Consider the following 25021-nt stretch of genomic DNA (forward strand, 5'->3'; position numbering starts at 1 on the left):
GTAGATGGGATTCACCTGGGCTTTCAAGGGCAGCATCATGGGGATGCCAGCAGAAGCCGAGAAAGAAGCAGAGAAGCAGGAGAGCAGAGAAGCAGAGAGAACCTGAGAGAACGCCAGAAAGCCCAGATAGAGTGAAGACTTGCTGGAGGTTGGGAGGTCTGCCAGCCTTCTGGCCCCCCAGCACCCCTGCCTGCTGTGTACCTGGTAAATCCCAGTAAAAACCTGAAAAGTCACTGAGGGAAAACCTGCACAGTGTCCATTCCTGCCTCTACAGTCTGCCTCAAAAAGATCGGTCTGCTGCCCTGCACCCCAGGACTCAGATGGGGGGGTGGGGAGAGAGACCTACAGGAGCCACATCTTCTGGAAGGAAGAGGACACACTCTCAGACGGCGTGCTGGGGGGGCAGATATGTGCAGACTGCAGCTGGACCCTCTAGCGACCTCAGGGAAGCACTTGTTTGATTCAAAAGAAGTGGGTGATCCATGGTTTATTGATGGGGGGAAGCCCAGGCTGAATGTCCCGACTCCCAAAAGCTGCCCCCATAGGCCCAGGGATAGGGCTGCGGGGAGAGAGGTTGACCCCACCTTGCTGCTCCTGGTTTGGTCTCCTCTCCAGGCCCTGAGCCCCATGAGGCAATGTCGGGGGCAGTGAGAGGTAAGAAGAAGATGGACAGGGGCCGTGGTGAGGGTGGGGAGCACCTGGAAGGCACCTTGTACGTAACCTCGCACATCCCAGTCGAGGGACGCTATCACCAGCCTCACTCCCCTTGCCCAGGAGGACACAAATGACCAAACTAGAGATGTTCTGCAGGAAAATGAGCCTCCTCCAGAGCCGCTGGGCCAGCAGCTACCTTCAGGTGTGGATGATATCCCGCGAGGGGATCACTTATCTCAGCAGGTGGAGGAGAGGACTATCCCCAGGCCAAGAACAGATGAGACACGCAAGGCTGGCAGGAGGATGCCAAGATGCTGGGGATTCCCCCTGGCCTCCCAGGGCTGTGGGCTCTGCCAGGCTGGGCACAGGTAGGGCCAGTCTTCTCCTGATGGGCAGGGAAGGAGGAGGCCTAGGAGGGTGGGAGGTGGGCAGCTGTCTTGGCCAGGCACCTATTGACATGTCACAGGGCAAGGGACTGTGGAAATGGCCAACAAGCCTGAGGACAGCAGGGCTGAAGCCCATGGACATAGACTACCACCCCAAAGATGCCACTCTAGGGGAAGAAGGTGGCAGTTCTGGGGGGAGAAGCCCCATTGTCTGCCCCCTGGAATGGCCCACCTCTGAGCACAGGAGAGATGGGGGTCATTAGAAGCCACAGTGGGAGAGAGGCCTGGATGGAGCGTGGCTGATGAGGACACTAGGGAGAGGCTGGGGGGAGGCACAGGGCCAGCCCCCTCCCACCCAGATAAGAACAGTAGCTTAGAAGGCAAGAGCAGCAGGATCAGCTGGGGTGGGGGCAGGGCTGGCAGTGCCTCCCTCAAATCTGCCTGTCTGGAACTCATGGCGCCTCGTTGGATCCAATCCCATTGCCTTTGTTGACGTAGAATGGCCGGTAGTGAGACTGCGGGGGAAACAAGAGGAGTTAGCAGGGGCACCAAGGAGCCAGACCCAGGCTATCCTAACCTCTCCTGGGAAGCGGCAGTGGCCTGAACCCCCAGCAACATTGGGGACCTGAGCCCTCCCTGCAAGCCCTACCTACCCTGTGACGGGGTGGGGACCAATGTCGTCAGTCTCCAGGGTTACATCCTGATTAGAGGGCAGCCCCGGTAATGGCAACAGGTGGATGAGCTAGAACCTTAGTCCCTCATCAAACTTCCTCTCCCAGTCCCAGGAAGGCCTCCCAGCAGCGCCCATTGGTGGAATGCTCTGCCACTCTGCCACTCTGCCATCCCGGGGGCTTTACGCAGACAGGCTCCCTGAGTTCCCACCTTCACCCAGTTACTATGATCATCCCCATTTATAGATGAACAAATGAAAGCACAGAGCAACTTGCCCATGGCTGCTGGGATCTGAACCCCGGCAGTCTGGTCCCAGAGTTCAAACCCCCGGCCCTCACACACACCTCCCATCACTTCAGTCTCGAGGGTTTCAGGCTTGCTTCTGCTTTTTCTGCGTGACTCTCCTGATGGGGAGGTGGTGCAGAAAGGTCACGCCACCACCCCAGAACAGCCTTACGCATGGCCCACTCCAACCCCGACCCCTTCTCCAGCCTCATCCTGGTCCTCATCAGGATGCAGGGAGCTTCCCGGAACAGAGCCCGTGACAAGTTTCCCACCAGCTCTGTGTGTTTCTGCCGGAGTCACTTCAGGACATCAGTGCTCTGCTCTCTGCCCGACACCTCGGCAGGGCCCTGAGAGCGCGCCCTCCCCTAGAAGGCAGGAGCAGTGTCTAAGGCCAGCCCCCAGGGGGCCTCAGGGAGGGGCTGCCCCTCCCACCTCACATGCCCTGACCCAGCACCAGAGACACCCAGGGTGTCCCACCCTCTGCCCTTGGCCTTGCCCGCCTGGATCTACTGAAAGATGCTTCTGTGCATCTACTGGAAGCTCCTTGCTAGGTCTGGCCCTGAGCAGCACTCAGGGGTGTGGAATGCCAGGGCTGAGAATCCTTAGTTCAGACTTTGGCTAAACCATCTATTAACCAAAGGAAGAGACAGAGACCAGGGCGCGGGAAGGCTGCCAAAGTCACACAACTACTCAGTAGCAAACTGGGTCTCGACACCAGGTCTCCTGACCCCAGTGCCAGCCTGGACCCCAGAGCGGTGAATAAGGCAAAGGGAACAGACCTGGCAATGCCAGGAGCCTTTCTTCAGGGAGGCTAGGTCAATAAAATCTATCACAGATCAGGAAATGGTGTCGTCCTCTTAGGAGCCCGGAGAGGTGGGTAAGAGGAAAGAGACTCCTGGCAACTGGTAGGTGCACCCCATCCCCCAGTTCCCTCCCTGGCTCAGGGTCACAGCCCCTTGGAAGAGCTGGAAGGCTGTAAAGTCATCCATGCCATCTGATTCATATCACCAATGGGGAAACTGAGGCACGGAGGAAGACTCACATGAGGTCACACAGCCAGTGGGGGGCAAGTGGGGGCCAGATTCCAGGCATCCTGGCCCCCAGCACATCTTCCCCTGACCCCCACCATTTGTGCCCACTAGCCCCTGCCTCCATTTTCCCAGCTTGAGGGGCACAGGCACCCTGTCTAGGCAGGGGTCTCAGGTAGCGATGAGACTTTTCTGCTAGGGCCCTGAAAAGCAGGTAGAGAGGGGGAAGGGCTAAGTGCAGGGACAAAACCCTTTTGTCCCCCCATATCTGCTCTTTGCAGTCCTGCTATTGCAATGCCCCTGGGCTCAGCTCCAAATTACACACACAATCACTTAGCTCCCATCGCTGGCAAATTAAAGATTCTTCCCAATTAAGCCAGCCCCCTGTCATTCTCTGTGGCCCGAAGCAATCACCTCCCCCTGGTCTGACCTCCAAATGCAAAGACAGTGGGGGGCCAGAGCTACGGCTGTGGGCAGCAGAGCCCCCAGTGCCACCCACATTCCAGGCCTGGCCTGACTATCAGCAAAAGAGCACTTGGGGTGGTGGAGACCCCACACGTGAAGGACAGCCCAGGGCAGGGGTCAGGCTTGTTAGGTCAACAGGGTCTCAGGGATCATCTCACCCCAGCACTAAATCATGAAAATGAAGGAACAGTCCCAAAGAGGGGTCTCACTCTCCCAGGACGTGGCAGCTGGCAGGTGGCTGGAGCCCTAGACTACTCCTTCCTTTTGTGAGGTTCTTCAACATCCCCAGCCTAGGGTCACTAGATATTGAACCCTAAATGCATCTGTTCTTAACTCTGCAGGCTCTGCGGACCTCACCCCAATGGCCTCCATGCTGTCAGAGCTGGAAAACTGGCCCCAGCAAGGGGAAGCCAATGCCCATCCCCTGCCTAAGTATTTTATGCTCCCAGAGCTGGCGAGGACCAAGATGTCATTCAACAAGCATAGTCCCCAGAGGCCATCTGCCAACAAAAGACCAGGGCTGCCCATTTACAGATGGGAAAACTGAGGCCCTGAAGGTCCCCCTGCATGTCAGCCCTGGGTCGCCACCACCTTTCGCTGTGTACAGGGAATTCAGGCCACTGCCACCTGCTCCCTCCACCCTGGGACCCACTGGCCCAGGAGCATGCCCCTGGGACTCATTCAGTGCCCATCCTGGACATGCTGGTGCCCAGGCAGGCTCTGCTGGCAGCCCCTCACTCACCAACATGGTATGCTTGCCAGACTTCCAAGTCTGCGGCTGGGCCTTCGGGCTCTGGCTCCGGAGGAGTGAGGGATAGCCTGGGAGATGAAAGTTCTAGTCAGAGAAAGCATGGGCTGGCAGGGACCTCCGGGGCTGGAGCAGCACAGATGCCATCTCCAAAGTGGCCACCAAACTCCATCCAGCCCGTTACTAAGTGCAGCCACTCCTGAAAAGGCCTGCAGCAGCCTGCAGGGGGCTGCACTGGAAAATCCTGGGGCAGAAGACCAAGGGGAGGAGGCACCAAGCCAGACAGAAGGAGGAGTAGACCAAGTGGGGCTGGGCTAGGCATCAGGGAAGTGTCACCCCCAAATCCAGGTCAGGGTTTCAACTTTGCAGGGAATCCCCCCACACACACCCTGAAGGTTCCCACCAGTGGCCCTCCCCTCCCTGCAGCCCAAGAAAGCAGTTCCTTAGCACCACCTGCCCGGATGCCCCAAGCCGAGTGGAAGGTGCTCCCCACTTTTGCCAAGCTGTGCTGGCACTTGACATACACCTTCTTTGAGTTTTCACCCTGTTTCCATGAGCTTAACGTTCACTCCAAGCTGCGTGACTAACAAGCAGCAGTCAGGACTGAGCCCAGGTTTTACTGCACTCCAGAACCCACCAGCATGGTTCTCTGGCCCTGCCCCAGGGAGGGGTGATCATTTGCCATGTGGCAAACCCGAGGGCCCAGGAGCACCACAGAGCATGTACGCAAGCAATGGGCGCTGTGTGGGCATGGTCTTAAAATGCCAGTCCAAAAGGGGGCTGCCAGACCCCCTCCTAAGCGAAGCACTTGGTGCTCTGCACGCTCAGTGCCAGCCTACAGGGACGGACACAGTGCCTGGGAAGAACAGGCTGTACCCTGGACACCAGGGAGCTCAGGAAATGCCAGCAGGGTCTACGCTGAGGCAGCCTGCCACCCTAGCCTGGCCGACCCTAAGGCGGAGGTGGGGAGCAGGACAGGCCCAGAAACCTCCTGCAGTGCAGACTGGGGCTGGCCCTTAGCAAGGGGGCAGAGACAGCAGAGAATGGGGGCTCTCCTTGCCCTGGGGAAGGGGGCAGCCTGGGACAGAGAAGCTTCCATGGGTCCTAGGTGGGAGTGTGAGAGAGAAGTAATTCAGATCTCACGTCTCAGTTCCCAGAAAGAGCCCATGCGCCTCGAGAGAGGTGAAGATGGGGAGGGGCAGTGGTGGGGGAGACCAGCCTTACAGCAGGCAGAAGGCGGGGCGGGGGCAAGCTGGAGATGGAGGCATGCATCCCTCTTCCAGCAGACTCTGGGGAGGAGGGACCAGGACACCCTAGAAGTGGCAGAGAGCCCCAGAGGCTGTCCCACCTGCCCAGCTGTGGAAGAGAAAAGGGGAGGTTGGAAAGCGGGCAGGTACCGGGATTATTTTTAAACAGCCCACTGACGTCCAATGGTTTGGAAAATTCTGTGGTGGCCTGTCCCAAGGTGGTGAACTGATAGGGGACTTTCCCAGGGCCTGCTGGGAGAGAGAGAGGCATTAGGAGCACAGTGCTGGTCCCAGGAGTGGCCAGAGGGTGTCACACCTTCACAGGTGCCTCCTTGCTCAGCCCTCTCCCAAAGTTCCAGGCATGCGCTCTGCATCCCCCAGCCCTGGGGCAGGTCGGGACCGTCTTCAGAGACAAGAGGGTTTGGGGGAGGTGACCTTGCACACAGGCAGCCCCTGCCCAGAAGACCCCTCCCCACTTGTCCTAGCAGCCCCCAGCTCATCTGCAGGACAGTGAGTATCTCTAGGCTGTTCCTGGGGGTGGAGTGGGGGTGGGGACTGGCATCTGAGGAGGGGCCCTCTTAGGGCAAAATCTTCTACAGGGGAGGCTGTTCAAGATGATGGGGAGACACGAGGATGTGTGAGAGCTCCAAACCTTCCCTGCCTGTGATTCAGGTTTGACCAACGAGCAGGTAGGAACCCACTGGAAGTCAGACCAGCTAAGGCGAGTCCTCTGGGAGAGGACCTCCCTGGAGGTTCTACAGGCCAAGACCCTCTAGTCATAGTCCCTTCTCTCTCCCCTCACTGTCCATTCCAAGAACCCCTGTCCTGAGTATAGGCTGTGACCCCAGCCCGCAACGAACAGCTGGAGGAGAGGGTCTGGCTCAGGAGCCTGCTGCCCCACGCAGCTGACTGCCCTGGCCCACCCAGCCCACTTCCCCTTTCTTCCAAGCCAGATGTCGGTTGCCAGAAGGTAATTGGGCTTACCCCCATTCCCGCTAAGGCTGTCCCTGGGGCCTTCCAGAAGAGACAAAAGGACCGGGGGCCCCACTCTGAGCTGAGGTCCTGGCTCCTCCTTCTCAGGATCGCCCTAGCCCAGGGGACAAGAGTCACTGACTGCTCAGCCTTCTCAGAGTTCTGGAAGGAGAGTTGCCTCAGAAGTCCCTCCTCTTTCCCAGCGGAGCTCAGCAGGACTCTGGTAAGCTGCTGCTGTGCCGCCTGGCCACAAGGTTCTAGAATCCCTGCTGCTGGGAGTCACTGGTGAGCAAAGTAAAATAAGCCTCTGCAGTAAGAAGACTCGCCGTGAAGCCTGTGGGACACAGACTGGGGAAGTTTGGGTGGGGGAGTGAGGGCAAGCCTGGGTGGGGGTGTGAGGGCAATATGTGCCCCCACCTTGGCACCAAGGCCTGGCATGGCAGCACCTCCTAGGAATGGTGCATGGGGAGGGGGCCCTGAGAAGCGCTGGTGCCTGGGTCCAGCCTGTGCTGACAGCAGGGGTGCGGAGGGAGGCAACTCTGGCTCTAGGGCTCCTGCTCTGTCCCCTACAAGGTGGGGAGCAGCAGTCACCGGGGCAGGGCTGGGATTGGTGAGGATGCACAGGACCAGTGGGGCAGAGCTCACCTTTCAGGGAGAAGGAGGAGTTGCCTTGGACAGGGGGCATGTCCTCAGAGCTCTGGACGGTGGAGGAGTATTCCCAGACGCGGGAGGTGTAGTTACCTGGGAAGCAAAGGCAGGGGCGTCAGACCTGGGCCTCCTGGCCTGGGGAGGAGGGTAGGACTGTGACTCCAGTTCCCATTGCCTCTCAAGCCAGGATTCCACTGCGCCCCACATCATGCCTCTCACCAATCCTTCCTGCCTCCAAGTTGTCCTGCTAAATTATAAAGGCCATTCTGGTCCCAACTCGAGACCCTCTGTCCTCAGATGAAGGTACAAGGCCTTTAACAAGGCCCAAAGATCTTTCAGGAGCTGCTGCCCTACCCGTCCCACTATCTCACTCCAGTCTCTGCATCACTGACTCCAGCCAGGCTGCACTGACTCCCTGATACGCACCAGGCTTTCTCTTGCCCCAGGCTCTTTTTTGCATAGACCAGATTCTCTAGAAGACCCCACCTGCTCCTCCAAGAACAAATTCACATGCTGGGTCTTCAGAGTCAACCTCCATGTCATCCGCCTGTGCCTCAGTCCGGCACCCTGCATCCCCTGCACCCCTGGCCTCCCTCTCCCCTGAAGAGGTTGTAATTGCAGCAGTAATCATCTGTCTCCCCCCTGGGCTCCACAGGCACAGGGGGGTCCACCTGGCCTGGCATCACCCCAGGACAGGCCCCAAGAGTGGTTCCTAGAAAGTGCTCATTGTCTGGTTGATGGATGAATGAACAAATGAACAAATAAGTACAAACTCAGCTAAAACTTAGGGACAGGGCAGCTGTCACAGCTCCTGAAATTCTGTTGGCCCAGTAAGTCCCTGCAGTCTAGAGGGAAAGGAGGCTTGGGGGAGGGCATGGGAGGGACAACAGGGGTCCCCAAGGGACTGCAGAGCTCCCACAGATAATGCAAGCTATGTCAACCGCTCTGGAGGTCTGGTGTGTTGGGAGCCTTCCTTAGCCGAGCTCTCTCCACAGCAGAGTCCTTGGGGCATCTCCACAGCTGCTGTGAGAGGCCTGGGGCTTACTTTAGGCTCCAGGTCAGAGGTGACCAGGGAGGCCCTCTGGCCTGGTGCAAATCCCCTCCCACAGGGCTCAAGGAAGGTTCTGTAGCCAACCCCCAAGGCGCCTCTCCCCCAGGGCTCTGAGGGCCCACAGGGCCCTTCGCTTTGCCCGTTTATTCATCCAGCTTTCCACGTCTGCCTTTCAGCAAATGTTTCCTGCACCCTTCCTCCATCTGGGCCTGGGGTTATGGCAGCAACAAGGCAGACCCAGCAGCTGCCCCCACCTGGAGCTCAGTCCCGCTGTGTGGGGGAAGTATGAATCCAGTCCTGAACCATGGTGCTCCTGACCCTCGAGATCTCAGGGGGGTCTTGTCCTCACTGAAAACCCCCACACTCTTTCCTCAGCTCCTGGAGCCATGCCTGAGGCAGGAGTTCTGGTGGAGCTGGCCTGCACATGGCTGGTACATACCAGGTGCCCCTAGGAAGGGACCAGGGCCTCCCAGAACTGAGGCTTATGGAACAAAGACCCTGCCCACAGCACAGCAGTGCCCAGTGCACCAGGCAGAGGGGACTCAGAATTTGGCAGCTGTCCCCCCAGGAAAGCCACATCTGTACCCCCATTTTACCTCTTCTGGATCTTAAGGCCAAGGCACCCACTCACCCCAGAGCAAAATCTGGGCTGGGCCCAGATTTCCAGGCCCAGCCCTGTTTCACATGGCGCCCTCTTTTCCACTTATGGCCAAACTGGCCTGTTTTAACCTCTTTTCAACTTTCAGTGCAGAAGTTAAACAAATCAGGAAAGGACCTCGGGGAGTCTGTGACCTGATACTTGCCGAGAGGGGTCTCCACACCTACCCTCAGGTTCCAGGTTCCCCTGACTCTTCAGGGGAAGAGCACATGGGCTCAGGGATTTCCAGTGGGGCTGGATGTTGGCTGCCTCCCCTCAGCCTGAGGAACAATGTCTCACAAGTATGCACAGGCACACGTACACACATGTGCATACACGCACACATGCGTAATACATTCACACATTCTTTAAATCAGCAGGGCCCCTCCCCCACATATCTCCAGGCCCTCAACCTCTTCCTCCTGCCCACAGTCACCTCACATTGAGGAGTCCAGCTCCCCTGTCCACATAGCCTAGCCCTGGTCACCACCCAGTGCCTGCCTGCACTGCCCACACAGGCCCTGCCCAGCCTGGAGCTGAGCCTTCGCCCACCTTTGGTGCCGTAGAGGTTGTTGAAGTTCTTCTGGTTGATCTCCTTCTGGAGGCGGTTGGGGGATGCTGGCTGGTATGAAGACCTGGCTCCAGCTGTGAAGCAAAAGGGCCGTCACCCAGAAAGGTGAGTGTAGCTCAACTCAGGGGCCCATGGCATCTGAATGGGATGTTACACAGATTCCTGGCCCCCACATGGTCCCCAGGGTCTGCCACAGCACCTGGACCCCAGTACTGCACCAGCCCCCTTGGATCTAAAATCAGGGGGGGTCACTGAGTCACCCCAATTAGGACATTTTGGAGAGTGAAGTGCACTTCAGTAACTGCACGAAGAGCAGAGGGGTCTTGCGTGTACTCAGATTGCCCTACTTGGGGGCCTTAAGGTCCTCTGAAGACCTGAAAGGCCAGCACTGCCCTCCTGCCATCAGCCCCTGCATGTCGGAGACCTCAGAGGCCCAGAGATGGGGTGCTGTGAGGAAGAAGTGCTTCCCGGGAAGACAGAGCACTGGCCAAGTAAGAGTTTAACACATGAACCTCTTTCAGGTGCCCCCGCCCCCGGGGATGGGCATTCACACTGCACAGGTGCTCCCTCCCCTGCTTGGCTCTCACCCAGTCTGGAGAAGGCAGAGGCAGGATCCTCGCCCCACTTACAGGAACAACATGCTCCCCATGAGTGTCCAGGTCCTTCCCTCAGCATTTTCCTGCCCTGCCAGATATGCCCCTCCCAGCCTCGCCCACCTGGCCCAGCACCTACTGGCCTTCCCTCTACACGCTGTGCCCGCCATCCCTCTGTCTGTCACAGCTGTCTACTGGTTTACTGAGAGCGCTGCCCCTCTTCAGGGGCCTCCCTGGGAAGTCCCATTGACTCCTCGCACTGACCCCAAAGTCCCAGACCCAAGCCTGGTGGCCCTTCGGCGGCCTTGTTTCCTGAACTCCTGGCTGACTCTCTTGGGCCTTCCCTGCCTCTGCCCTGAGCCTGGGAGCTGCCAAAGGGCAGGTTTCCTCCCCCTCCTGCCCCCGGTGCCGTCCAGGGACACCGGATGAACCCGTTCCTTCCGCCCACAATGCCACTGCCTGACTCACAGTGACAGAGCTGGAATCCATGCTACCATTTAGTTCCAGTCCTGTCTGTCAGGTAGGGACACCGAGGGGCAGCAACCACCCCAGGCACCAGGCCTGCCTCTCAGAGTCACCCCTTGTCACGTTTATACTGTCGCCCTCTTGTTCCTCTGTCCCCTCTCAGTGCCTTCTTCCAAGAGCAGGGGAGCCACACAGGGGCCAGTGGGGGACTCAAGGTCATGTCAGAGTCAGCCCTCACCCTAGGGGGAGCCAGAGGGCTCTGGTCAGGGTGAAGGATGCTGGGGTACACCTCATGCTCTCAGAACCAGAACCAAGGGGCTGTGTCTGGGAGGGAAAAAGGAGTCCACGGGGCCTGGCCCACAGCAGGAATGTGGGGTGGGGGACCTGGGCCTCCAGCTGCCTCCCCAGAAGCCCAGGTGTTGTTTTCACCTGGGTGGGGCGCTGGTGGTGGAGGTTCCTATTCACTGAGCTCATCTTCCCAAATCCCTTAAACCCTTCCCACTGCATGTGTGTGTGTGTGTGTGTGTGTGTGTGTGTGTGTGTGTGTGTGTGTGAATCATACTCAGAGCCTCTGGGCTCCCCCTCCCAGCCCCCTGTGCCTTCTCCCATGTCTTCTTTCTCCCCAGACCCAATTCTCCTCCATCCCCTCTCCCCACACAGCCATGCTTACACCCCTACATGAGGACTGGCACATCTGGCACACCCACCCTTATGTAACGGGTGTTGTGGTTTGTTGTTGGTGCCAAAGAATGTGACAGTTTCCTACAGGGCTTGGACAGGCAGGTGCTGGTCTGTACCCCACCCAAGCCGTCACCCCACATGCCAGGAGAGTAGAAAGGAAATTCATAAAAACAACAGCTATCTCTCTCCCTGCCCTTGGATGGTGGAATGCTCTGGAGGATCCCCCACCCTCCACAGGGTCAAGGCCTAGGGACCCTTACTAACCCAAGGAACCAGGGCCTGGTGGACAGGGGCCACAATCAGGGGACCCTCCCCCAGCACAGAGAAGGGAGGGTGTAAACTGGAGGCAATAGCCTGTATCACAGGGGAGGAAGACTCTGAAGATTGGGGTGCCAAACCAGAGGCTTCTGAGAGCAAAAGGAGGTGCTATTAATAATTACACCAGAAGACAGTGCATGCTGGGATTCTCCTGGCAAACACAGACAGACGCTCCACCCAAGAGGAGTGTGTATGGACCACAGGTCCCCAGAGCAGGGGGCAAGCCTTACCCTTGGGCGTGAGGTACATGGAGTATCTCTTCATGGTGTCTGGCGCGCCCCACTCACTCGTGAAGCTGTTGGAGTAGTTGTTCATGTAGCGATGGTCACTCCCTGAGAGGAGAGAGGATGTCAGCCAGGGGCAGGCAGGGAGGAAGAGCTGGTCCCTGGGGCATCCTGGTCTCTGCTCATTCAGCTCTAGCCCCTCTGTCCCCGGGAGAGGTGAGCTTCTGCAAGCTCAGAGAAGGTAATCGTCTGCCCTGAGACCCCTTGCTCCTTGGGGTGCGGGAGGACCTGCGTGAGCCATGCACCCCCCTGGGCAGCGCATAGGAGTAATGGTCTCGGCACAGCTCTACAGAGCGCTGCTGTCCGCTTCTTGTGTGATCTGTGCATCAGCTCTGAGGCTGAAGATCCCGTGTGACAGATAAGAAAGTGGAGATTCAGGTGGGTGAGGTCACTTGTCCAACATCACATGGTGGATAAGGGCAGAGTTGGGGGTTGATTCCTGGTCCCCACTTCCCAGCTCCGTCTCACCCACAGCTGACAGCCTGAGAGGTGGGACATGGTTCCTCCTTGACCAGGGATCCAGCCAGCTGAGCACAGACTCCCCCACCTTCTGCTTTCCCCTGTACCCACCAGCAGAACCTCAGACCCAAACACATCTGCGGCTCCAAGCTCATCTTTCCCAGCCCATCTCCACCCCATTCCTTTCTCTTGCCACTTTCCCTCTGTCCTTCCTGCTCCCTCTCTCCTGGGCAAGTGAAGAAATGAGACCTTATCTTTGTCCCCTGTCACCTGTGCCTCATGGGTCACTGGCACACAGGGGGCACTCCATGACCAATGAGTGTCCTCTTGGTGATATCCCAGCGCCTTGCCACCCCCAGCCCAGGATAAAGGCAGTCTGGTGCCTCTCAGGCCTGGACCTTTGAGGATGGGCATAAGCCCTGGTCTGGTGGGCGGGGAGGAGAGAATGGTCTCTCCAAAGTCTCCAAAGTCTGACTCACGAACCATCTCCCCACAGTCACCCCCACCTCACACAGCTAGACACATTCCCACGAACAATGCAGCAGCAGCTAAAAAACCAAACCAGCCAGGGCCCCAGGCACAAGCACAGGGCCGCTGACATCAGCAGCATCCTTCCCTGCTCCTGGGGGCCACCTCCCCGCACACCTTGCTCGGGTGCCGGCCACACCTGCGTGAAGGCCACAGTCAACACCACCATGACCTAGAAATGACACTATGGGAGGCTAGGAGTCTGGACAGTCCCTGGGAGGCTCACAGAGCACCTCAGCACACTCAAGGCCGTTCTCATAGGCCTGACCAGACCTCAGCTGAGGTTTGTGTCCCAGGAGCTGTCATCATTTCATGTCCCAAACCTTCTGCTCAGCCAGCAGCAGCAGCAGCTGTTTCTCAGATGAGAAGACCGGGAGGCTGAAGAGCAGTGTTAAAGTCCAATGCACCCCTGTGTGCTCATGAGCTGTGTACCCTCTGAAAAGCTACTTCTCTGAGCCTCAGCCTTCTCATCTGTGAGCTGCACTGCACCCGAAGGGAGACTCAGATAACATGAGTGGAATTCACACCCGGAGTTCTTGGTCAAGGTCAGGCATATCCATTAGCGTAATTGCCATTGCTACAGGAAGAGGATTTCAGGATCCAAATGCCCTCAAAGGCAATGATCGGCTTACTGCAGTGGTTTATTGTTGTCAGGTGTGATTGAAGGTGACAGGGACACTGTGTGATGTCACCAAGATATAGACACCCCCTGGGACCCCAGCACTTCTGTACACTGTTACCCTTTCTCAGTCCCAAAAGATCACAGACTCCAGCTGGAGGCCAAAGACAGGGTCACCTCTTTTGAAGTGTTTGGACCTAGAAGTCATTGATCGGGCTGTGTCCTCAGGGCCACATGTTGGGCCTGGGCCACAGGGTGGGGCTTCAGGCCCTAAAGGCACTGGACTGGGATTGATGGGATTGGTTGGAATTAACGGGGTAGTGTCTCAGGTTAGGAGGCTTTCTGCTAGATGATTCAGTTGGTCCCTGGAGGGGGATAGCATGACTCAGAAAAAAAGCTGACTTCAGGGTGTTGGTAAGTCACCAAGACACTCCACATCCTATTGTCCCCAACCTGGTCCACCAGGCCAAGTCCAGCCCAAGCCTCTGGGTTCAATGCTGTTCATGGTGACAGGCAATTTCTCACTCCAAGCCTGGAAGCAGTTCAAAGTCAAGTCTACTGGAGTCTACAAACCCACTGGTTTGGCACCTGAACCTTATAAGCAATAGTGTCTGCAAGCTACTGGGTTTGGCCCCACCATAAGATGCAGATCTGAAAGAAACCCATCCCTGAGCTTGGCAGACCACCCACCAAGAGGGGGCATTTGTGTAGCCTGTGTCCCTGATGCTGCCAGCTCTGGCCCCCCTTGTAATAGCTGCATAATTTTGGCAGCAAGTTCAGTGGGGGTGGGGGCAAGAGGACAATTCTTGAATCCTAGTCCAAGCTCTTAGGTGGAATGGGTGGCTGAGTACAATGAGGGGCCAGCTGGATTCCAGTAGTCCACACCAGGCAACAGGAAAGGAACCGGGCGAAAAATGCCCACAGCCTTGGGGGCTGGCTGCCAGAGGAGACTTACCGTTCTCCATGTGGTTCCTCTCGATGAAGTTACGGCTCAGGTCTGCCTTGCACATCTTCTCAACGTGGCGCATGCACACATTGAGCAGGTCGTCCTTGAAGTTGCCCAGCGACTGTCCCAGGCCCTCCCCCTCCAGCAGAACATGGTAGCTGGGTAGGGCAGGGGGGAGGGAGTAATTGCTCATCAATGCACCAAATTCCTAACAAGAAAGGAAAGAAGCCACTAAATTCCTGGGTCTTTAGGAGTCAAGGGGCCCCCGCTTTGCAAAGGGTCCACAGAGTCTAGCTCCATGGAACCATCATGGGATGCCAGGATTAGACCCCTAAAGCAGAGTCCATCACACCTACCTCTAGGTTGTGAGGTCTTGGGGAGCGCTAGAGAAGTGGGCGGAATTAGTTTTGTGTTCTGGGTAGGCCTGGTGGTGTCTCTACCTTTACATACTCAATCCTGTACCTACCCTTTGTATTCCTCACCTCCCTTCTCCCTCACTGGAAAATCCCTCCTCCTCGAATCCTAATAGGCTTCAAGGTCCAGTTTGAATTCCACCTCCTCCACAAAGCTGTCTCAGATGACTTCAGCCCTCTTGTCCTTCTCAGAGTCTCCATGAGTTCTTATCTCCTGAACCACATGCTTTATCATTTAATTACACCCTCTCCTAGATTGTTCTCTAATTGTGCATGTCTTATCTTCCCAGCTGGTTTGCAGCTCCTTGGGGGCAAAAATCATGTCTCACGCTTCCCTGTTCTCCCCAGCACCTAATCAAGTAGTGGGTTTGCAGTAGTTCCCAAAAACCCTAGCAGATGGAACCGTGGATGTATACACAGACAACATCAAAGATGACAAATATGCAGCACTCATATGCCACTCCATTCCCATTCCCACAGCAGGCAACACTGATCAATCACAGAAGTCTTTCCTACTAAGCCGGGAGCACTGTTAGCACATACCAGTTGACGTTGGTACAAAGTGATATTTGAGTGCCATCTTTAAAGTAGACAGAGAGACGGCTTGGACAGAAGAATTACGTGGACAGATGTAATGGAGCTTGGATAGATGAATGGGTGAGTGGGTGGGTGGGTGGGTGGATGGATGGGCACAGGGAAGGATGCTGACTGAGGGCCTGGGGAAATGGATAGGACTGAGAGACCGAATGGCTGAAGAACGGCTTCTTACCTGCAGAAACAGCACCGAATCACTGATGCTGTGCAGCTGCTCCCGAGTCTGCTTGTCCTCATGTAGCACCTTGGCCCTCTCATCCAAAGCATCCACAATCACCTTCACTTGGTCCACAGCATCCTGCTCCCGCTGCTCCAATGCAGCCCTCACTTCCTCCTTCTGCTTCTCCAGGTCCCGGACCAGGTCCCGGAAGTTCTGTTCCAGGATGGCCTTCTCATTGGTGGTGAAGCTCTAGGTCCAGAGCAGGGCAGAGGGAGAGGATGGTTTCAGTAATCAGAAAGTCTTCCTAACAAGGAGCCTCTTCAGATCATAGCATAGAGCCAAGGCATTTCTATTGCCCCAACCCAAGAAGCCTATTGTCCAAGAATCTAACTCAAAGGCATCAATGGAGGATGCTGTCTACTAATACCCATGGCCAGCCCACCCTTCCTTATCATCTATAGCTCTTTCCCCTTGGTGAGTTGACATGAGCCCACATTCCACCCTTAGGTGACTCCCTCCGGGCCCAGAAATTTCCCCTGTGAATCAGGATGTGTCCACTGAAATCTCAACCAGAACCAACTTCAGAAAATGAATTGACAGGCTGTGAAGATGGCCAAGATCAAGAATCAGTGATTTCAGAGTGTGGTTTGTAATTACTCAAACTAGGGCAGACATCCACCTTGCCACACAGGCATCAGCGAATTAGAAAGGGCATGCACGCGGTGGCTGGGCAGTCTGGCAGGCAGAGCAGTCCTGAAGGACATTGGAACACAGAATGGAGGACAGGTCAGTCTAAGGTCTTTATTTCCGGGGATGATGTGAAAAGAGCATTAGGTAGGGAACAAGATCCCCCCTGGATGCCTGGCCCAGGTTTAGCAGGGGAATTAATGGGAAAACCACTGGGAGCAGGGGAACCCAGAAGAAATGAGTGTAGGGTGTAAACATAGACCAATGCATTAGACAGAAGCCAAGGTCAGGCTCCTCCCAGGCACGATGGTGGGATGAGAACCCAGCGGGGCAGTGGTGCACCTTGATGCGGTCCTTCTCCTTCTGCCACTTCTCGGCTTCATCCTCAATCTCAATGATCTTGAGCTGCAGCTGCTCCTTTTGCAGGGACAGTTCTGTCTGCAGGGAAGAGGCCAGGATGGAAGAAAAGTCACAGGGAGGTTGTGGAAGAGAACCAGAGATCCAGGGAGTCGGTCCACCCAGGGAGCAAGCTTGGGCAGAGTTCACCACTCATCCATTCAGGCCTTCACTCAGCAAACGGGCACTGAGACTGAGGCTAGGGCAGGCCTCTTGCCAGTCACCAAGCACCCAGCAACGAGTCAAACAGCATCTTGCTGTGAACTTGGGCCTCTGGGACTGGCCATCCCAGCCGTGTCTTTATAAGGGGTCAGCATCCGCAATCTCCTGCACCCAGCCTGAGCAGGAGGGAAGCGCGTTTATGGTGTTCTCACTCTTTTCAGTAGACCTGGGGCTACTGGGGAGAGGGAGGGAGGCTCCTGCCTCTTTCAAGCTAAGGGGAGGAAGAGGACCCAGCCTAGGGAGTGTCCCACGGCAGTAACAGTGTGCAAGGTTTCTATGGCATGACGTGAAGCCTGTGTTGCAAACAGGAGCTTGGGTTGCCTCCGGCAGGGACTCCGTCTGGACAGGCACAGCTATAACCTGTTTATAGGGAAGGGAATGCAGTCACCAGCTTGGGTAAAAGAAGGACTTTTATTTAGGGTCCCTTGGCGGGGTCAAAGTGGGGAGTAAGACAGTGAAAGTGAGAGAAGAGAGGAGAGGAGAGGTTTTAGGGGAAGGACATGGGTTTTCGGGGTCCAGGTTGGGTTGGGGAGGGGATCTGTCAGGAGTGCACTGGGCAGTGAGCTCTCACACCCACACTTTCCTTCCATTTGGGGACAGGTCCATCTCTGAAAAGCAGCTACCACAGAGACAAGAGGGGAGGCAGCAAACTGAGGCCAATCCAACTCAGCCCACTCAAGTGCCACCTCTTTTGTTGTGCTGGGCTCCCCTCTAGGCCGTCAAAGACAGGTGGGTGATCACCACCTGAGAGGCTGGGAGACCAAGGCATCTGAGAAAGACTTAGGGGCTCGAGATGTCTCTGCTACAGTGGTTTTGAAGGCAGAGTCCCACCCCTTTCTCCAGTACTCTTTGAAGAACCCACAAGAATAGTCAAGATGCAGAAACCACAAACCACTAGGAATGTGAGCCCCGTTGGCAGCGAGTCTGGAGCACCGGTCACAGAACTTGGCCAGATGGGATGTTACACCTTCCAAAAGCTCCACCAGACCAAGGGGGCTGATGGGTGCCACGGGAAATGCCCAGAGAAGTGGGTTGATGCTAGAGAGAATTTCCCTGAATTTTTTGGAAAAGCTGGGCCTGAAGAAGAGAATCATGGAGGAAGTGGAAGGTGGGGGAGCCTGGGGAGGTGTTGCAGAGCCCCTACAGAAAACTCTTGATTCCATTCTGCCTCTGCCACACTCCTGGACTCTCTAGTAAGAAGACACTCCATTCTCAGAAGCATCCAATCTGTCAGTGGAAATCCCACAGCCTGGAAAATGGCCGTTGCTAGAGATGGGAAATTCTTGTCAAGAGGAAAGTGATAAAAGGAAATGAGGAAAGAGATTTGACCTGGTCTCTGCAAAAAAGGCTGGTGAGCAGCCGGTTGTCAAAAGGCACAATGCACAGAGGAAGAAGAATCGGGTTTAGAGCAATGCGGAACCTAGGCCAAGGGCAAGTGGGTCAGCCCCTGGGTGTCTAACCTGTGAGAGGGAGGGAGCAGGGGTGCCAGCAGAGGTGTGGAGAGGAGAGCCAGAGATGTCAGCGTGACCTGGGAGGGGAAGACGGAAGAGGCTGATCTGGGACAGAAAGGGCAGGGTCAAAAGTGGAGCCGAGCTGTCTGCAGCAGTGGGCGGAGGAGAGACTGGGCCTCCTTAACTCTTTGGGGCACTAGGGAAATTGCACTGGCTGCGACTGGACAGCTGGGTCTGGCTGGGAGGGGGCCTGGTCCCAAGGCTTGCCTTGCAAGACCAGACTCGCAGGATGCAGCTGGATCTTGGAAAGCACCTTGCGCTGGGAACTTTGTTCTGCTGGAATGGCCTTTCACACCTGCTAGGAGAATGACCATCAGCATCTATTTAGCTCCTGGCAATTTTTCCCAGCTGGCAGGTTTACTCAAAACTGGAAAAGGCAGGATATAGGAAACAGAGTGTCTCCACAGACACTGGATTCTTTTGCAACATCAGGAGAAGGAAGGACACTAACCTATATTTTTGAGCATCTACTATGTGCCCGGTATTTTTCCTTTCATCCTCAAAAGCCCCTGTGGAGGTAAGTGGTGCCACCCCCATTTTGCAGATGAAGAAACCAAGGCTTAGAAGGATAATGGAGCTTGTCTGAGTCTTCACAGCTGGAAATTGAGAAGCCCAAGAGGCAACCAAAGGACTCAGGTCCTATTTCCTGGCTTCTTACCCTCATAATGCTCCCTGTACCTCCCAGGTCTTCCCTTCACTCCCATCCAGCTGCCCCTCCCAGCTTCCCAAACAGAGCAATTTGTTGATTCCACCTCTTTCCCTGTCACCCTCCCCCGCTCTCAGTCCCCAAACCCTCCTGGTCACCCCCTGGGACTCCAACTTCCTCTTTCCCTCTCTCCTCTTGGAATCTGATTAAAGCCACCAATGTCTGGTTAGGGTCTCAGCTTTCCACCGCTCCACCCCTGTCTACACCTCCCTCCTGACTTCCTCCTACTCCCAGTTTCATTCCCTTCACCCTGCCCAGGCCTGTTCCTAAATGCCTCCTTTGTTCCCTCTCCCACTCGTCTGGCTGTCTCTCACTCTGCTACCCAGGCCAGGCCCCGCATAGGCCACCCAGCCTGGAAATCCTTCCGGTCTTGGGGGAGCAGAGGTTTCCCCTGAGAGCGTGGCATAGCAACTGGTGGTGGCTCAACCTGGACAGGGCCAGGTGCAGACAGGCCAGAGCACCCCCAGGACTCATGCACCCAAACTGCCCCCCGGAGAGGAGAGATGGGCGCTGAGCTTCCCCAGCCTGAGCAAACCGTTTGGGCCCTTGGCTGTGACATTTGCCAAATGAGCCTGTTAATTGCCAAATTTGTACTCTCAGACAAATGGTAATTATCTGGATAAGAATCTGAAAGGCCAGATAGATTTCTCCATTTCCACCTAGACGTCAAACAGTCCAATTTTAGTCCGCTTGATTAGGGACTAATGTTCCTTCTGCTTCCTCTGGTGTAGGGGCAGGGACGGGGCATGTTGGGGTGGGGAGAGCATGACCAGGCCATCTCCAGACCAGCAGTGGGTCCTTGAAGAAGTCACTCACATTGGGCCTCCCCGGTGGCGCAGCGGTTGAGCGCTGGGTTGCGAAGCTGCCCTCAGCCTCTGCAGCGCCGGTTCAATCCCCGGCTGCTCCCCGGCCACCGGAGGAGGGTCCCACATGGCGCACAGACCTCTCCTGCCGCCCGCTGCTCCCCTCAGCAGTGTACTTCGGTCCTTCTGCCTGCTCTGCTCCCCGCTCTGGCTCTGGTGAATTCTCTCACCCTCCCGCGCTTCTGACTGTACCCAGTACATGTGTAAACAGAACAAACAAACAAACAAACAAACAAATAAATAAATAAACATGCCTCTATTAAAAAAAAAAAATTTAAAAAAAAAAGAAGTCACTCACCTCCCCGAGTGACGTGAAATGGAGCTAGCTCCCTGGTTCCCACCCTGGCTACACACTAGAATACCCGAGGAAGGTTTAAAACAGGCCCCAGACCCAGACAACTTGAGACAGAAGCTCCTGAGATAAGGCCTGGAATCACTTTTAACAATTCACCTGGCAACTGGGGCCTAAGGACACGGCTTGGAGCCACTGGACTCAGTGACCCGAGGGAGAGCCTGCCCCTCCCATGGAAGCCAAGTTTAAGATGGAGGCCTCGGCCTCAATGCCAGCACCATACTTTCGTAAGCTGCTTGGCATCTTTGAGCTGATTTCTTCCTAAAACAGGTGTGGAAACCCCACCCTCAGGGGCTGTTGGAGGACTGACCAGGGCCTGGCATACAGCCTGCTGTAGTGCTCCCTCCCTGCTTCCTCCATCTAAACCTTTCATTTGTTTCTTTCCCTCTTAACATCGCTGAGGCCATCCCACCTCCTTTCTCACACACCCTGTCCAGGGCAGCAGTCCTCCCACAAGATCTCTGGGGAGTGTGACCCCAGCCCCCTCTGCCAGACCCCAGGTCTTTTCCAGGTTCCTCTTCTCCAACCCAGTCATCTCTGTCACACAGTGTCTTCCTGCCCAGCCCAGCCCTGTTTGGAAGCTCAAGGCCCAGCAGCCTGGAGCTCAGGCAGCTCCATGGACAAATTGGGCAACGAGATGAGAAAGTCTCGGGGCATGGTGAGAGAAGCCAGCTGACTCAGACAATGGAAATGGGAGGTTGACACAGGCACCGGGACTCCATGGTGATGCTTAGCTGAGCGCGGCCCACACTCACCTGGCCAGGCTGCCAACCCAGATCCCAGGCAGAGCCCAGCCCGGGCCAGTGGCCGAGGTCCTCCAGCCTGACCCACTGCAGTGGGTAGGACTTAGGAAATAGAAGGGCCACGAGGCACAGAACAGGATGAATATGTGTATTTTGATCTCATCAGCCTAATCCAGACTAGGAAATATCCATGTTGGGGAGGGGGTTGTGGACCAGAGGAAATCTGCGGAACCCCTTAGGACATCTGGAGTGGAACTGGAAACATCCTGACCTGGGTCCCCTAGAAAGTCTGTCCTATTGCCACATCAATTTGTCTTTCTCCCACCCTGCCTCCGCTCGGCATCTCTGGTAGGACTGGGGCCCAGGAGAGGCGCACCCACAGCTCTGGGTGTCATCTATAGCCTCGCACAACTCACCAACTCAGGTCTGCAGTTACCTCACCAGTCAGCCTGCAGAACAGGTTCCGGACGGGCTCCTTGCAAAAAGCTGTGTGTGGGCTGATGTTTGGGGTTCAGGGAACACCTCCAGAGGATGCCAAGATTGACACATTTGTTCACTTTGATCCATCAACCCACTCCCCCTGCCATGTGCTAATGCCCCCCACATCTGACATTCCACTGAGCCAGGCTCAGACAAATGCTCCATCTCAGCCTCCTGGCCACCCGGTAACACTCCAGCCTGCCTCCTCTGTGCTGCTGGCACACGCACATGCATGCACACAAATGCACACACACAAACATGCACACATGCATGCTGCACGCAGTTCCTGCTGTTAAGGTTACTTCCGTGGATCAGTTTCCCCTGAAAGCACCATTAAAGCACACGTACCCTCCGCCCCTTTCCTCTCGATGTCCTTCCCCAATGCCCTTCCTCAATGCCCTTCCCCAAATAGATTGCTCATCTCCGATCCAGCCTGAATTCTGTCCTCTCCCATGTGGTGTTTACCTACAGCCACGGAGTAACTGGGTGGATGCTTCCAGGTTGTTTGTGTGTCCGAGCTCTGCCTCTTGACCTACATCGTGTGCCCGCAAAGGCCAGCGCTCTATCGCTGAGTCCTACAGTGGCCCCCAGGATCAGAACATGAACTCTGAGCTCCTGCTGCCCCTGAAGAGGGCTGTCTGAGGGCCTTCTGTATGTCCAGAAGATCAGCCTGGCCTCTGCAGGGGCACTCAGGCTATTCTCAGTGGTGATACACTTGTCTCAGCTGAAACTGGGGGTGAAACCTTGCCTATAGAACAGACTGGTAAGTGTGTTGGTTGCCATGGAAGTGAGAACTGGAGCCCTGGCCTTCTTGACACCTTTTGCCCCCTCCTCCTGGAAGGCAATTCAAGAATCCTAGAACTTCAGGAGGGTCATTTGAAACCCCTCAGTGTAGTTCAACCCCTTAGTTTCACATATAGGAAGAACACGGAAGGGACTCTTTGCCAGTCTTATAGCTAAGCTAGCTCAAGACAGAAGCCAGGACTGGAACTCCATTGGGGCTCTTAGAGCCCGGTCTGAGGCTCTGTCATCTCTTGGTGCAGTGGGTGAAGATGATTACTCCTTGTTCTGTTTGGATTTCCCAAGTAAGCTCGCAAAGTCCCTGCCCCATCTCTAGCTCCCAGTATTAGGCTTGAAGTAAGGCAGGGGTCGAGGAGTAGCATCTGGGGGCATCACCTTCCTGGGCCAAATGAGGGTTCTGAAAAGAATCTTCAAGAGGCCCCATCTTTAACTTATCCCTCTTTATTTAGGGGTATAGGAATGGGGTACAGGGAGACCGCAATCAACAAAGTCCTGGTCGGGAAGGCTAGGTGGGGAGGGGGTTCTGCTTGCTCCCCTTCTGAGGAAAGCCAAGTCCCCGATGGGAAACCACGCATGGTAACCATGGGAGAGAATGTGCCCAGCATCTGTAGGGCAAGGGGCAGCTGCCACAGCTGAGTCTAGAACACCTAGCCCAGGTGTACCCCATTCACAAGCCTCCCCCCACCCCTGCTCCTCCCCAGAGAAGTGCAGCAGCATCACACATACAGGACTTATGCAAACACATGTGTCACCTCTACAGATATATGCAAGCACCCACATACGCACATAAACACCCACATGCATGTAAACGCACACACATACATAGACGGACCTCCCCCCACCCACACACAAAACCAACCTTCACCCAAAGTGTCCTCCTACAGGCACAGGCACGTCCACTCGCAACCACATACCCAGAGCACACTGGGCCCAGCTCGGAGAAGGATAAAGGAGGTCTTTGGAGAGTCAAGAAACCAGTTGGGGCGGGGGGGTGGGGGGCGGGTGGGTTGTGGGGGAAAGAGAGTCAGTTAGAACAAGGAGCCACCAAACTGCAAATGCAAATTCTGAAGCCAGGAAAAAAAGATTTTGAAAAATAAAAAGAAGAAACATCGCAGTCAGGCACAGCACCTAGGCATGGGTGCCGATTCTCTGATCTGACTTGAATTTATCCTGTGACCTTGGTCTAGCCCATGCTCTCTCCAGGGCCTCTATTTGCTCAATTAGGAAATTCCTCTGTCTCCTGAGGCCTTAGGGGATCGGGGAACCGGCGATCTGATCCCTAGCACAGGGGTGCAAAAGGGCCAGGAGAGGGGAGTTGACTTAAGCCCCCGACACTAGGAAGCCCCAGTGGAGAAGATCAGGTAGGAGGGACATGACTGGACATAAAGGCCTGGGATGCAGCGGGGCCAGTTACCTCCTTCTCGGCCTTGGCCTCCTCCACTGTCACTGTGCTGTGATTCTTGTGCTCCTGGAACATGCACAGGTAGCAGATGCAGGTCTGGTCGGTCTGGCAGAAGAGCTCCATGGTCTTGCCATGCAGGGGGCACTTGCGGGCCTCGAAGTCCCGGATGGGCTCGAGCAGCTGGTGGTCCCTGAAGGCAGCGCCCTCCAGGTGGGGCTTGAGGTGCAGGTCGCAGAAGGAGGCCTGGCACACCAGGCAGGACTTGACAGCCTTCTGCTTGTTGCCGATGCAGGAGTCGCACAGGACCTCCTCCGAGCCTGACTTGGGGCGCAGGAGGATGCCCCCCGTGTCGGCCCGGGGGTAGCTGTTCCGCCGGGTCTCTCCAGGTTCCACGATGGACACCGTGGGCTTCCGGGACTCTGAGAAGATGGACTTGCGTAGATCCCCCTTTTCAGCAAAGGTGACGGGCGGCTTCTTGGCAGCGCCCAGCTGGAGCCCAGCGTAGGGTGACCTCTTGCCCTCCCCGGAGTCCATGCTGAAGTAGTTGGAGCTCTTGTCGTCCACAGACTCGACAAACTGGATGATGGGCCGCCGCCACTCGTTCCCTGAGAACAGAGCACTCTTGCCCTCCCCAGACTTCAGGGCACTGCCCAGGCTCTTGCCCTCAACTGCCTCCCCTCCATGCCCGTTGGTGGTCTTGGTTTCTTTGACTTCAACCTTGGTCCCATTCTCCAGGCTGCCATTGGAGCCAGGCGGGCTGCGGGCATCCCTGGCTTCCGGGCTGGCCCCGTTGCTCTTGGAGGCATCTGCAGCTTCCATGGTGGGTCACTGGGCTGGTGGGTTGTGGGCACCGGGGCTGTGCAGTGGGTGACCTCTCCACTGGGTGTCTCGGCAGGGAGTGGGGTAAGCAGCCACCGAGCCCAGAGACACACCTACAGGGAACAGGGAGGAGCCCCAGGAGGAGGGAGAGGAGGGCTGGCAGGCACAGGCCTGACACAACGGGCCCAGGGAGAAGCAGGCGGCTCCCCGAGCCAGCAGAGCGGCTAATTATACAGGGGCCACGCCCTGCACATTCATACCTAACCTGATTTTTTTAAAGAAGTGTTTTTTTCTCCCCCAGTTTAATTATTTTCCACAGCTCAGCAACCAGTTGGGCTGCTTCCATCTGACGCACTTTCTTCTGGTCAGGGAGGCGGTGAGCCTCTGTCCTCACCGGTGGGCAGGCTTCGCTGACTCCTGAGGCCAACGGTGAGGTGTTCACAGAGGCCTACGGGGCTATTAATTGGGTCACACAAGCCAAATAAGCCTTGTAATTTGTGGGCCTGGGTTTTGGAGGAGAGATTCCCTGTCCCGAGACAGTGCGGCTGCTTGTCACTTAAGGGGAAGAATGGGTCCAGTTAGATTTGGATTTTAGGATTTGGAGTGAAGTGGCTA

At 56.2% G+C, this 25021-nt stretch overlaps 1 protein-coding gene across 1 annotated transcript; it reads right to left on the reverse strand.

Annotated features, from left to right (window-relative positions):
* Window positions 1–442: 442 nt before the first annotated feature.
* On the reverse strand, window positions 443–24590 carry TRIM29 (tripartite motif containing 29). Its single transcript, XM_037505450.2, has 9 exons — window positions 23600–24590; window positions 16454–16549; window positions 15440–15673; window positions 14267–14465; window positions 11652–11753; window positions 9346–9438; window positions 7103–7198; window positions 4233–4309; window positions 443–1555 (listed from the first exon to the last, which is right to left on the reverse strand). The coding sequence occupies exons 1-9, from the start codon at window positions 24404–24406 to the stop codon at window positions 1493–1495; spliced, it is 1767 nt and encodes a 588-aa protein (XP_037361347.1). The 5' UTR covers window positions 24407–24590; the 3' UTR covers window positions 443–1492.
* Window positions 24591–25021: the final 431 nt, after the last annotated feature.

The sequence above is a fragment of the Talpa occidentalis genome, unplaced genomic scaffold (genome assembly GCF_014898055.3).
Source record: "Talpa occidentalis isolate TD23 unplaced genomic scaffold, MPIMG_talOcc4v2.1 talOcc4.12, whole genome shotgun sequence".
Lineage (NCBI taxonomy): Eukaryota > Metazoa > Chordata > Mammalia > Eulipotyphla > Talpidae > Talpa > Talpa occidentalis.